At 42.6% G+C, this 14,274-nt stretch overlaps 1 protein-coding gene across 1 annotated transcript in view; it reads left to right on the forward strand.

Annotated features, from left to right (window-relative positions):
• LOC139766704 (agrin-like) overlaps nt 1-14,274 on the forward strand; it is an 889,459-nt gene that overhangs the window by 680,372 nt on the left and 194,813 nt on the right. Inside the window, 1 exon segment of the mRNA XM_071695624.1 lies at nt 7,498-7,731. Within this exon segment, the coding sequence (XP_071551725.1) occupies nt 7,498-7,731 (234 nt within the window).

The raw sequence follows: 14,274 nt of genomic DNA on the forward strand, positions 1-14,274 counted from the left end.
GTCCCGGGCAGGAGGCCAAGTGGTGCAAAACAGGAGGCCAAGTGGTGCAAGACAGGAGGCCAAGTGGTGCAAGGTAGGAGGCCAGACCCTGCCGTTTTTCTGGAGTCCCCTGACAGACACGACTAGTCTGTCTAAGTCTTGTCAGGCAGTGTTGAGTGTCTGGCAACTGTTCCTGTCTGTGTGTGTGTCGTCCCAAGTCCCTGTGCATGTTTGTCTTGCTGTTCTCCTGCCTCTGTCTGTCTGTCTGCCAGACGGAGTGTTGCATTGTGTATCATGTAGCTGTTTGTTTATCTGGCTGTCTGGCTCTCATTTTGTATGTGTCTGTTTTATTATCAGTTTATCTCCTGTAAATAAGCTTCACCGTAGCCATAGGGTCTTTGGATAGGTTTCTTTACTCCTACATAAGATATATCCGATTTTCTCGTTATGATAATCAGAAACTATTGATCGGGAAACATGGAGATGCGTGTCTGATCTAGTAGTTTGCCGGCTCCAGATCCGCGTGATTTTGAATAATTTGATACAGAAACTACGACCGACATCTTCTCTTGTGGACGTTTATATCGAATCAGTTCCAAGTAATCTGGCTGCTTTACTGGCTCAGAACTGCTGCAGATGAGTTCATGGCTTTGTTTAGATTTGGTCAGCCATTTCTCACTCCAAAGTATTACTGTTTTCCTGGTATGATTTTAATGATTTTCGTCACATTGCAGATAATCGAAGGAAAATGTGATTCACGATAACAGTGTGAAATTTCCACGTTATTGTTTCTAAGGCCAAAGACAAGGAGAACCTGAGCCTCCAGTCTTGCCCTGTCATGCCAACTGTGGCCCTGTGTTGTGTGAGTCATATATATATATATATATATATATATATATATATATATATATATATATATATATATATATATATATATATATATATGTACGTGTTCCACTGGGGACGGGAAGGCGAGGTACTTCGGTGTGTGAGGTCAAGGGAAGCTCAGGTGGATGTGTCTGGTGTGCGAGTGTAATACGACATGTGTGAGAGGGTGACAGAGGAGGGGCGGCTTGTGGTGAGGGGAAAAGGTTTTAGTGTAAAAGAACAGCTTAATGTCGAGTTACACTCGGTTCCCACCTGCTTGTGAAGCAGTACCAGTTCTCCTCGATCATAATATAGCGGGTTTTGATAATCTATATACCATTTTTCAACTTTTTAAATCTATTTCTTATCTTGATAACCGGATATCTAAAAGCATATCCATGAGCTGTATCAAACATACATACTCTCATTTGGTTCATTGATGGTACTTTTTTAAGCCATCTTGATGACGTGTGATGTGCAGGAGAATATGGAATCCAGGACAACCCAATAGTCTGTTCTCATTAAGGATTCCATCTCGTACAAACTTCAGGATCTCTGAAGGATGTTACACTGCTCGTTTCGCAATGACAGCGGCTGCTGATGAGGCCTCCTTAATGATGCCCAGTTGGTCTTGTGTCACCGGCAGCTCCACCACCAGTCACTCGGCCCTTGATGGATGGGTCACTTGGAGAGACCACCTGAGGTCGGGTGCAGATTTGTTCCACTGTGACATAACGCATAGCTGGCAACATGTCTCAGTCCCTGCTCTCTCTCTCTCTCTCTCTCTCTCTCTCTCTCTCTCTCTCTCTCTCTCTCTCTCTCTCTCTCTCTCTCTCTCTCTCTCTCTCTCTGATGGGAATGGTGGTAGGGTTAGTGGTGGAGGTTATGGTGGTGCGGGTGGTGGCGACAGAGCCAGTGCTTGTTGTTGTGGTGCTGATGTTGAGGATGGTGGTGATGAGGATGGTGTTGGTGGTGGTGATGTTGAGGTTGCTGGTGATGATGATGTTAAAGATGGTGATGATGCTGATGTTGAGGATGGTGGTGGTGGTGATGTTGAGGGTGGTGGTGGTGGTGATGTTGAGGATGGTGGTGGTGGTGATGTTGAGGATGGTGGTGATGATCATGTTGAGGATGGTGATGGTGGTGATGTTGAGGGTGGTGGTGGTGGTGATGTTGAGGATGGTGGTGATGATCATGTTGAGGATGGTGATGGTGGTGATGTTGAGGATGGTGGTGGTGGTGATGTTGAGGATGGTGGTGGTGGTGATGTTGAGGGTGGTGGTGGTGGTGATGTTGAGGATGGTGGTGGTGGTGATGTTGAGGATGGTGGTGATGATCATGTTGAGGATGGTGATGGTGGTGATGTTGAGGATGATGGTGGTGGTGATGTTGAGGATGGTGGTGGTGGTGATGTTGAGGGTGGTGGTGGTGGTGATGTTGAGGATGGTGGTGGTGGTGATGTTGAGGATGGTGGTGATGATCATGTTGAGGATGGTGATGGTGGTGATGATGCTGATGTTGAGGATGGTGATGGTGGTGATGTTGAGGATGGTGATGGTGCTGATGTTGAGGATGGTGGTGATGATCATGTTGAGGATGGTGATGGTGGTGATGATGCTGATGTTGAGGATGGTGATGGTGGTGATGTTGAGGATGGTGGTGGTGGTGATGTTGAGGATGGTGATGGTGGTGATGTTGAGGGTGGTGGTGGTGGTGATGTTGAGGATGGTGGTGGTGGTGATGTTGAGGATGGTGATGGTGCTGATGTTGAGGATGGTGATGGTGCTGATGTTGAGGATGGTGATGGTGGTGATGTTGAGGATGGTGGTGGTGGTGATGTTGAGGTGGTGTGGTGGTGATGTTGAGGATGGTGATGGTGGTGATGTGAGGATGGTGGTGGTGTGATGTTGAAGGATGTGGTGGTGGTGATGTTGAGGATGGTGATGGTGCTGATGTTGAGGATGGTGGTGGTGGTGATGATGCTGATGTTGAGGATGGTGATGGTGGTGATGTTGAGGATGGTGGTGGTGGTGATGTTGAGGATGGTGGTGATGATCATGTTGAGGATGGTGATGGTGGTGATGTTGAGGATGGTGGTGGTGGTGATGTTGAAGATGGTGGTGGTGGTGATGCTGAGGATGGTGGTGGTGGTGATGTTGAGAATGGTGATGGTGGTGATGTTGAGGATGGTGATGGTGGTGATGTTGAGGATGGTGATGGTGGTGATGTTGAGGATGGTGGTGGTGGTGATGTTGAGGATGGTGGTGGTGGTGATGTTGAGGATGGTGGTGGTGGTGATGTTGAGGGTGGTGGTGGTGGTGATGTTGAGGAAGGTGGTGGTGGTGATGTTGAGGATGGTGGTGGTGATGTTGAGGATGGTGATGGTGGTGATGTTGAGGATGGTGGTGGTGGTGATGTTGAGGGTGGTGGTGGTGGTGATGTTGAGGATGGTGATGATGATGATGTTGAGGATGGTGATGATGCTGATGTTGAGGATGGTGATGGTGGTGATGTTGAGGATGGTGGTGGTGGTGATGTTGAGGATGGTGATGGTGCTGATGTTGAAGATGGTGATGTTGAGGATGGTGGTGGTGATGTTGAGGATGGTGGTGATGGTGATGTTGAGGATGGTGATGGTGCTGATGTTGAGGATGGTGGTGATGGTGATGTTGAGGAAGGTAGTGGTGATGTTGAGGATGGTGATGGTGCTGATGTTGAAGATGGTGATGGTGATGTTGAGGATGGTGATGTTGAGGATGGTGGTGGAGGTGATGTTGAGGATGGTGATGGTGCTGATGTTGAGGATGGTGGTGGTGGTGATGTTGAGGATGGTGGTGATGGTGATGGTGCTGATGTTGAGGATGGTGGTGGTGGTGATGTTGAGGATGGTGGTGGTGGTGATGTTGAAGATGGTGGTGGTGGTGATGTTGAGGAAGGTGGCTGTGGTGATGATGAGGATGGTGGTGGTGGTGATGTTGAGGATGGTGATGGTGGTGATGTTGAGGATGGTGGTGATGGTGATGTTGAGGATGGTGATGGTGCTGATGTTGAGGATGGTGGTGATGGTGACGTTGAGGAAGGTGGTGGTGGTGGTGATGTTGAGGATGGTGGTGATGGTGATGTTGAGGATGGTGATGGTGCTGATGTTGAGGATGGTGGTGATGGTGATGTTGAGGAAGGTGGTGGTGGTGGTGATGTTGAGGAAGGTGGTGGTGGTGGTGATGTTGAGGATAGTGGTGTAGGTGATGTTGAGGATAGTGGTGGAGGTGATGTTGAGGATGGTGGTGGTGGTGATGTTGAGGATGGTGGTGGTGGTGATGTTGAGGAAGGTGGTGGTGGTGATGTTGAGGATGGTGGTGGTAGTGATGTTGAAGATGGTGGTGGTGGTGATGGTGTTGGGGGGGGGGGGAGCCCTGCTCTTGCGAGAGTTGCCAGAAATTCTTTAAAAAATTTGCATCGCACATGGCAAAGTCCAGTTTAGCGACCGAGAGAAATTGATGATCAAATGAATTTACACAGGCACTCTCTCTCTCTCTCTCTCTCTCTCTCTCTATATATATATATATATATATATATATATATATATATATATATATATATATATATGCAATAAGAGAGAGAGAGAGAGAGAGAGAGAGAGAGAGAGAGAGAGAGAGAGAGAGAGAGAGAGAGAGAGAGAGAGAGAGAGACTGTATAGTGACCCTCTACCTTACACTTCGTTTACCATGAAGATAACATGCATGGAAGTACACTTGGGATTTATCGTGTTTCATTTGTCCTCGTGGTTATCAGCAAATACTTAGATCACGCGCTTCACTATGATACCATTGTTATGTATATATATATATATATATATATATATATATATATATATATATATATATATATATATATATAAATACTTATTGGGACACGCTGCACACGTGAGTCAGAATAATAACACTGTAGCCGTGAAACTTAACCTGAAAATTGCTTCTCTGAATCGAAAAAAAAAATGAATGAATAGTTAAATATAAAGCAGTTATCATGAACGACCAGTTGCATAATCTTTTATTTTTCTTTATCAAACAATGTTATGTGATATTTTGTTATCACAATGTAATGTGATATTTTGTTATCACAATGTTATGTGATATTTTGTTATCACAATGTAATGTGATATTTTGTTATCACAATGTTATGTGATATTTTGTTATCACAATGTTATGTGATATTTTATCACAATGTTATGTGATATTTTGTTATCACAATGTAATGTGATATTTTGTTATCAATGTCGTGATATTTTGTTATCATAATGTAATGTGATATTTTGTTATCAATGTTATGTGATACTTTGTTATATTTTAGAGATATATATTACTGAGCTCTTATTTACAATACATTGAAGGAACTATATATAGACCGTAATTGTATGCAGCCTTTATATTGTACTGTGACGACACGAGTTTATTTTCATTGTCAATGAATTCAGTAAAGCTGAAGCGTTGGGTCCGGGTCATCAGGTCGTGGTCAGGCAGCTGAAACTGGTCGTGATTAAAATTCATCTGGTCGATGCTCACTCGGGTCAGCTGAGGTCACACAATCAGTTCCTGCTTGGGTTATCAGGTTATGGTCAGGTTAACAGTTTAGGCTCAGGTCATCAGGGTATGGTCAGGTTATCAGTGTATATAATCAGTTTATTAGGTTATAGTCAGGTCATTACTACTTGGTCAAATCCTCTGGTCATAGAAGCATCATATCACCTCATTCTTTCTATGTTTGGCCTGGTGGTGAAGAAGTATTATAATGACGAGAGAAAGTTTTCTTTTGCTAAATATTTCTCTATGTCCTGGTGTTAACTGAAGTGTTATCAGAACTGTTAGATACGTATTACAAAAATATAGGTATCAAAAAATCATGAATGATGATTTTATTATCACCGTTGATGGCAACCAAATTACTCCCATTCTTAGTTTTCTTTCTGTCATGGATCAAGCAGAGCAGACGGTTTGGTCAATATCACAGCGAGCGTTCCCTCCGCGTGCTGCTGAGGAGTCTACAAACTATTTTCCAGACCCGCTGTCCTTTGGAGGTTAAAAGCTGAAGGGGAAACTTTCTGAGGTAACTTTGGAGTGGAGTGCCAGTCTGACGTGTGCCTGTGCCGCCTGCCAAGCTGCCTTCCCTCCCCCTCCTCCTCCTCCTCTCCTTCCTCCTGCTGCCTCTCCCCGCGTGGCTGTTGTCTTCGTACGTCTTGGTTCTTCACTTCCAGACTCGTGGTGTCGTACATTTATCCTTGGCTCATCGTGGCGTATTTCCTGACGTCTTCATGGATTCCACCTGTGCCGTTCATACCGTCTTGGTTTGTCATGTTTGTTCCACGTTCGCAAGCAAGATGACCTTCCCTGCTGCTCCCGTTCAGGTCAGGTAGAGTCAGTCAGTCCACTCACGACTCACTACTCCTCCCTTCATGATGACTCGATTATGTGAACTCCAGACATGATTTCTAATTCCTGGTGGCTTTCATACTTAATTCTCAGATATAATTGAGTTTTAACCCCTTTATTTCTTCGATTTTCGACTCTAATATTACCTTTTGAGTTTGCGAAAATGTATTTCCATTATCATCATATATTTTTGCCTTTTTATGGCAGTTTTGTAAGACTTATTTCTTATCTGTACGTAAGAAGTACTCACATGAATGGCTGTTTTATTCATATATGAATTATTCCTCTGCGTATCAAGATATCATCAACTCGAAGTTATTGCATATTTGGTGTATATTTCCTTTACTCAGGAGTGTAATGTACTGGTGGTACAGGGTATTACTGTAGCTGCTGCATCTGCTTATTTGTATACAGAAGGAAACTGTTCGTTACTGAAACTATGATAAATGTACAGAGTGACGAGGAGATCTGGGCCATTGTCACGGTGTGTGTGATGGGAAATGGTACAGAAAACTGTCACAGAAAATGGATACTGGGAACCAGCGCAGGTAAGGAGGAGGAGAGGTGCCAACAGGTAAAGGTTGATGTCCCTGATGGTTTGACCCAGCAAGTGTGTGTTGATATTATGAGATGTTATGTTACCAGCTGCCTCATCCATGTCAAGATACACTCAAATAACCTCTTGTACTTTCTATCATCTTTTTTTAAATATTCTTCGTGTACACTCTCTCTCTCTCTCTCTCTCTCTCTCTCTCTCTCTCTCTCTCTCTCTCTCTCTCTCTCTCTCTCTCTCTCTCTCTCTCTCTCTCTCTCTCCTTCCTCTCATATAACGAGAAGTTAATAATATCCTCAGGGAAGATCCAGTTCCCTGCAGGGCCAATGTTACCTGAGGATTCTCCCCCTGCCCAGTGTGATTGCTTGTCACCCCCTCCCGGTAACCTCGTCCATGGCCTTCTTATGACCCAGCCATGGGGCGGTGCAAGACACGCTTGAGAACAACCCCCCATCCTCTGCGTCTCTTCATGATGCCTTGTGCCTGGATCCCAACATAATCCCCAGCAACAAACACTAAAAACGAGTCTTACACACTTAACAATAAGTAGAAGACTACCACTTATGTCGTGCATGATATCCCGATATGGCTAATGGCGGCGTCGGCTTCCCGTTCCTGACCCACACGAAGATCACCTCCTCTCCTAACCCCGTGTGTCCTTTGTGTCCGCAGTCCGTGACCCCTGCCGGGGCAAGAAGTGCCACCACGGTGCCGTCTGTGTGCCGGCCGATGACCGCCGTAGTGCCAGGTGCGAGTGCCCGGTGGAGTGCCGTGTGTACGGCGGAGGGCTGGGCTCAGTGCCAGTGTGTGGCTCTGACGGCCTCGACTACTCGAACGAATGTCACCTCAGACGTCACGCCTGCAGGACAGAACGACACTTGGAAGTCAAGTACCTGGGCAAGTGTGGTAAGTGCCAGTGTTTCCCTCTTCCTCATGCACCCGCATCCTGCAGGTTGTCTGTAGTATATATATATATATATATATATATATATATATATATATATATATATATATATATATATATATATATATATATATGTATGTATGTATATGTATATTTATTTATTTTGCTTTGTCGCTGTCTCCCGTGTTAGCGAGGTAGCTGATATATATATATATATATATATATATATATATATATATATATATATATATATATATATATATATATATATCATGTGTGTGTGTTTATGTGAAAACCAATATGTATTCATTTTTTTTTTAATAGAGTCTTTCCAGTTTTCTTTGTTGCACTTAGCACTATATAGGAAGTTATGTATGACAAATTTCCAATATTCAGTCGTAAATTTTAAAATAAGATCATTGACAATGACTCAACGTTTCATCCACACGCACGGCCACCTCCAGGTGAAATAGAACATGTTCAGCATGAGTCCACACTGTGTGAAGAACGTTGTGAAATGGAGATGTGGAATGAATACTGAGATTATATGGAAACTTTTTTAACGTTGTATGTTCCTGTAGCCGTGATGAAGTGGCTGATTGAGGCCTGAGCATCGGGTCATATATATATATATATATATATATATATATATATATATATATATATATATATATATATCCTTTCCTTTATCTTCCTGTCCCAGAAACCTCTTATATGGAGCTCCCGCAATGTTCAGAAAGGCAGCCACATCCACCGAGCGGGACCACACATCAAGGAGTGTGGTAGCCCTCTCTGTATGTGTATGTAAAGTGTATGCAGGACAAATTAGGATCGTAGGTAGCGCTTTGTGTCTTCAGTATGAATGTTGCATCTTGGACATAAGGAGTTACTCGTGTATGTCTGGGGAGTGTGGATTCAGATGGAGGTACGTCTGGTGTGGTGGTGTTTAAGGCTATTGTAAGAGCGATTCTTTGGTGTTCGTTGGGTCATTTGATTGTTTCTGTGTTTGTGAATGTTGTGTTTGCTGGGGATGGGGAGATCTGTGAGTAAACCTCGTTGAAGTGTGAAGGAAGGGTAGGCTATTTATCTGTACTTTGTGGTTGGTGGTTAGCTATGGAATGGTTCGGATAGGAAGGGTCTTATGCTTTTGCATATAAATCGGTGACAAGCATATATATATATATATATATATATATATATATATATATATATATATATATATATATATATATATATATATATATAGGGTGGAGTTGTACTGAGAAGATTATTGCTTCATTGTGTAGGTCGTGAGTGATTGTTGTTGCTAGGCAACCCGTGATTGTTCAGTGTGGTTTCCGACTTCGTCATATTTGTTTTCAGAGGTTGGATGACCGGGTCGCTGAGGCGTAATTCATGTTGGATCAGGTAAATTGTTTGTTCAAGGCAGGAGGGGAGTCGTTATTACTTCATTTTTCAGATATGGTACGAGTGAGTAAGTGCTAGTTTGTTATTGTTCTGCTTATGTTCTTGGCATGGTGGTGATTGTCATGTATTTGTTGTATGTAAATAGTTAAAGTATTGTTTAGTTGGACCGATTGTTCAGATTCTCTCTCTCTCTCTCTCTCTCTCTCTCTCTCTCTCTCTCTCTCTCTCTCTCTCTCTCTCTCTCTCTCTCTCTCTCTCTCTCTCCTCTATGTGTGTATATATATATATATATATATATATATATATATATATATATATATATATATATAGATAGATAGATAGATAGATAGATAGATAGATAGATAGATAAATTGATAGATATATGGCTCTGGGGATGGCATACAATAGTGTTGATAGGGATGCTTTATGGAAAGTCTTAAAAATATATGGTGTGGCAGGTAAGCTGCTAGAAGTAGTGAAAAGCTTCTATCGGAGGTGTAGGAAATGTGTACGAGTAGGAAGAGAGTAGAATGAATGGTTCCAAGTGAAGGTTGGTGTGCGGCAGGAGTGTGTGACGCCACCGTGGTTTTTTAGTTGATGGACGAGGTGGTGGGGGAGTTAATTGCAAGTCTTGGAGAGAGGGGCGAGTATGCAGTCTGTGGGAGATGAAGGGGCCTGGGAAGTGAGTTATTTGTTGTTTGCTGATGATAACACCAATGGTGCTAATTGGAGTGACAAACTGCAGAAGTTGGTGAATGAGTTTTGAAGAGTGTGTGAAAGGAGAAAGTTGAGAATGAATGTGAATAAAAGCAAGGTTGATTAGGTTTAGCAGGGTTGAGGGATTAGTTAGTTGTGATGTCAGATTGAATGAAGAAAAATTGGAGGAAGTTAAGTGTTTTCGATATGTGGGAGTGGACTTGGAAGCTAATGAAACCACGGAAGCGGAAGTGAGTCATAGGATGGGGGAGGGGGCAAAAATTCTGGAAGCGCTAAAGAAAGTGTGGAAAGAGAGAACGTTCTCAGGGAGGGCAAAATTGGGTATGTTTGAAAGAATGTTTAAGGACAGTATGTAGTGTGAGGTGGTTTGATCGAGTAAGCAGTGTGTTGAAATGTCTTGCATATACGGGGCCTGAACATGCAGGAGGGTAAAAGATGTGCACGGAATAGAGTGAATTGGAATGACATAGTACACTGGAATCAACGTGCTGTTAATGGACTGAACCAGGGTATGTGAAACATTCGGGTCAAACCATGGAAACGTCTGTGGGTCGTGGATGTGGATAGGGAGCTGTGGTTTCGGTGCATTACACATGACAGCTAGAGACTGAGTGTGATTGAATGTGGCCTTTTTTGTCTATTTTCCTGGTACTACTTCGCTGAAGTGGGGGGGGGGGGGGGGGCGGCTAGCGAAGCTATTTCCTGTGGAGCTGGGTAGCGACAAGAATGGATGAAGGCAAGTATGAATATGTACATGTGTAAATATGTACATGTCTGTGTATGTATATGCATACCATATAGTTCCAATTCACTCTATTACTTGCACACCTCTCACCCTCCTGTATATTCAGGCCCCGATTGCTCAAATTTCTTCACTCCATCTTTCCACCTCCAATTTGGTCTCCCGCTTCTTCTTCCCCTCCACCTCTGTCACATATATCCTCTTTGTCAATCCTTCCTCACTCATTTTCTCCAAATATCTAAATCATTTCAACACACCCTCATCTGCTCTCTCAACCACACTGTATTTATTTCCACACATCTCTCCTACCCTTTCATTACTTACTCGATAAAACCACTTCACACCACATATTGTCCTCAAACATTTCATTTCCAACACATTCACCTTCCTCCGTACAACCCTGTCTATAGCCCATGCCTCGCAATCATATGATATTGTTGGAATCACTACTCCTTCAAACATACCCATTTTCGTTCTCCGAGATAACGTTCTCGCCTTTCACACATTCTTCAACGCTTCCAGAACCTTTGCCCCCTCCCCCGCCGTGTGACTCACTTCCGCTTCCATGGTTCCATCCGCTGCCAAATCCACTCCCAGAGATCTAAAACACTTCACTTCCTCCAGTTTTTCTACATTCAAACTTATCTCCCAATTGACTTGTCCCTCAACCCTACTGTACCTAAAAAATCCCAGCGCGATCACAAAGGCTTGTACATCCTGTTGCCGACATGCCGGAGTAGAAGCTCTTGCATAACTGTGACAGGATGTACAAGCATTTGTGATGGTGTTGGGACTTGAAACTTTATGAATTGTTTACACCTGATGAGGCGGACTACCCCCGTGAAACATGTAGTGTATTGGAAAGAGTGAATGTTATCTGAACTCCTACTGAAGTGCGATATACCTTTCTTATATATATATATATATATATATATATATATATATATATATATATATATATATATATATATTCTTTTTAATTTTCTTTATTTTATGGGGGGGGGGGGGGAGAAGAGTGATGCGACTTCGGAGGTGGTGGAGGATGTGCGGATCGGGTGTTTGCTTTGAGGAGTGTGTGCGAGAGGTGCTTGAAGAAACAGATGGGTTTGTGTGGCATTTGTGGATCTGGAGAAGATATATGAGGGGTTGATGGAGATGCTTTGTGCAGGGTCTTAAGAGTATATGGTGTGGGAGGTAAGATGCTAGAAGCAATGAAAAGCTTTTACCAAGGATATAAGGCATGTGTACGATTAGAAAGAGAGGAGAGTGATTGGTTCCCAGTGAATGTCGGTCTGCGGCAGGGAAGTGTGATGTCCCCATGGTTGTTTAATTCGTTCATGGATTGGGTGGTTAGGGAGGTAAATGCAGGAACTTTGGAGAGAGGGGCGAGTATGCAGTCTGCTGTGGATGAGAGGGCCTGGGAAGTGAGTCAGTTGTTCACCGATAATGCAGCTCTAGAGGCTGATTCGTGTGAGAAACTGCAGAAGTTGGTGACTGACTTTGGAAAAGTGAAAGGAGAAAGTTGAGAGTAAATGTTGATAAGATCAGGATTATCAGGTTCAGCTGGGTTAAGGGATGTAAATTTGAATGGAGAAAAGTTATAGGAAGAGAAGTGTTTTAGATATTTGGGAGTGGACTTAGCAGCGGATGAAGCCATGGAAGCGGAAGCGATTCAGATTGACGTTCCAACTATGTCCCTCAATCTTGCAAAACAACCTAATAACTTTGCTCTTATTCACATTAACTCTCAAATTTCTCCTTTCACACACTTTTTCCAAACTAAGTTTCTCACTCGAATCAGCCACCAGTGTTGTATCATCAGCGAACAACAACTGACTCACTTCCCAAGCCCTCTCTTCCACAACAGACTGCATACTTGCCCCTATCTCCAAAACTATAGCATTTACCTCCCTAACAAACCCATCCATAAACAGTTTAGACTACCATGGAGAGAGACATCACACACCCCTGCCGCAGACCTACATTCCCTGGAACCAATCACTCTCCTCTCTTCATACTCATACACATGCCCTACATCCTTGAAAAAAATTTTCACTGCATCTAGCAGCTTACCTCTCACACCATATACTCTTTAAGGCCTTCCACAGAGCATCTCTATCAACCCTATCATATGCTTTCTCCGAATCCATTAATGCCACATACAAATCCATTTGTTTTTCTAAGTATTTCTCACATACATTCTTCAAAGCAAACACCTGATCCACACATCCTTTACCACTTCTGAAACCAAACTGCTCCTCCCCAATCTGATGCTCTGTACATGCCTTCATCCTCTCAATCAATACCCTCCTCTACAATTTCCCAAAAATACTCAACAAACATGCCTTTGTAGTTTGAATACTTACCTTTATCCCCTTTGCCTTTGTACAATGGTACTATACATACATTCCGCCAATCCTCAGTCACTTCACCATGAACCATACATACAATGAATATCCTTACCCTTACCAATCAGTCAACAATACAGTCGCCCTCTCTCTTAATAAAGTCAACTGCGGTACCACCTATACCTGCTGCCTTGCCGGATTTCATTTTCCGCAAAGCTTTTACGATCTCTCTTATCTTAACCAAACCGTATCTCTCTCTCTCTCTCTCTCTCTCTCTCTCTCTCTCTCTCTCTCTCTCTCTCTCTCTCTCTCTCTCTCTCTATATATATATATATATATATATATATATATATATATATATATATATATATTTTTTTTTTTTTTTTTTTTTTTTTTTTTCATACTATTCGCCATTTCCCGCGATAGCGAGGTAGCGTTAAGAACAGAGGACTGGGCCTTTTTTGGAATATCCTCACCTGGCCCCCTCTGTTCCTTCTTTTGGAAAAAAAAAAAAAAAAAAAAAAAAAAAAAAAAAAAAAGAGAGAGGGGAGGATTTCCAGCCCCCCGCTCCCTCCCCTTTTAGTCGCCTTCTACGACACGCAGGGAATACGTGGGATGTATTCTTAATCCCCTATCCCCAGGGATATATATATATATATATATATATATATATATATATATATATATATATATATATATATATATATATACATATATATATATAGGAAAAAATCAAAATTTTGCGCGTGATCAGGATATTCCTATGAGTCCACGGGGAAAATGAAACACAAGGTCCCCGTGGACTCAAAGGAATATATATATATATATATATATATATATATATATATATATATATATATATATATATATATATATATATATATATGTATTGAAACAGTGGGTCACCTAGGATGTTTTCAGTTACTCTTTTAAACCCAGACAGACATGAATCCAGCTTACACAAAAGTATCGTAGAAACTAAATGCCCTCAGTACATTTTCTGGCATTAGATTCGGACAAGAAAAAGAATCCGTCAGAATGCTATGCAAACGATGCATTCCTTCTACTCTAAGCAAGGACTCACCTACCTGGTCTTCTGTCCCCTCCAAAGCAAATATAACAAAGCTGGAAACTGTACAAACTAATGCACTGAGAACAATAATTGACTTCCTAGCAACCACAAACACTCAACATCTTATAATGTAACAGTGACAATAACGCTAACAAATCCCCAGTAGGGTCCCACCTCAACATGCTCGGCATCCAGTTCTCTGCAGCAGAATTAGATCCCTCCCACCCTAACTATTCTATAATTAATCACCACCCAACCA

Source organism: Panulirus ornatus, chromosome 58 (genome assembly GCF_036320965.1).
Source record: "Panulirus ornatus isolate Po-2019 chromosome 58, ASM3632096v1, whole genome shotgun sequence".
Lineage (NCBI taxonomy): Eukaryota > Metazoa > Arthropoda > Malacostraca > Decapoda > Palinuridae > Panulirus > Panulirus ornatus.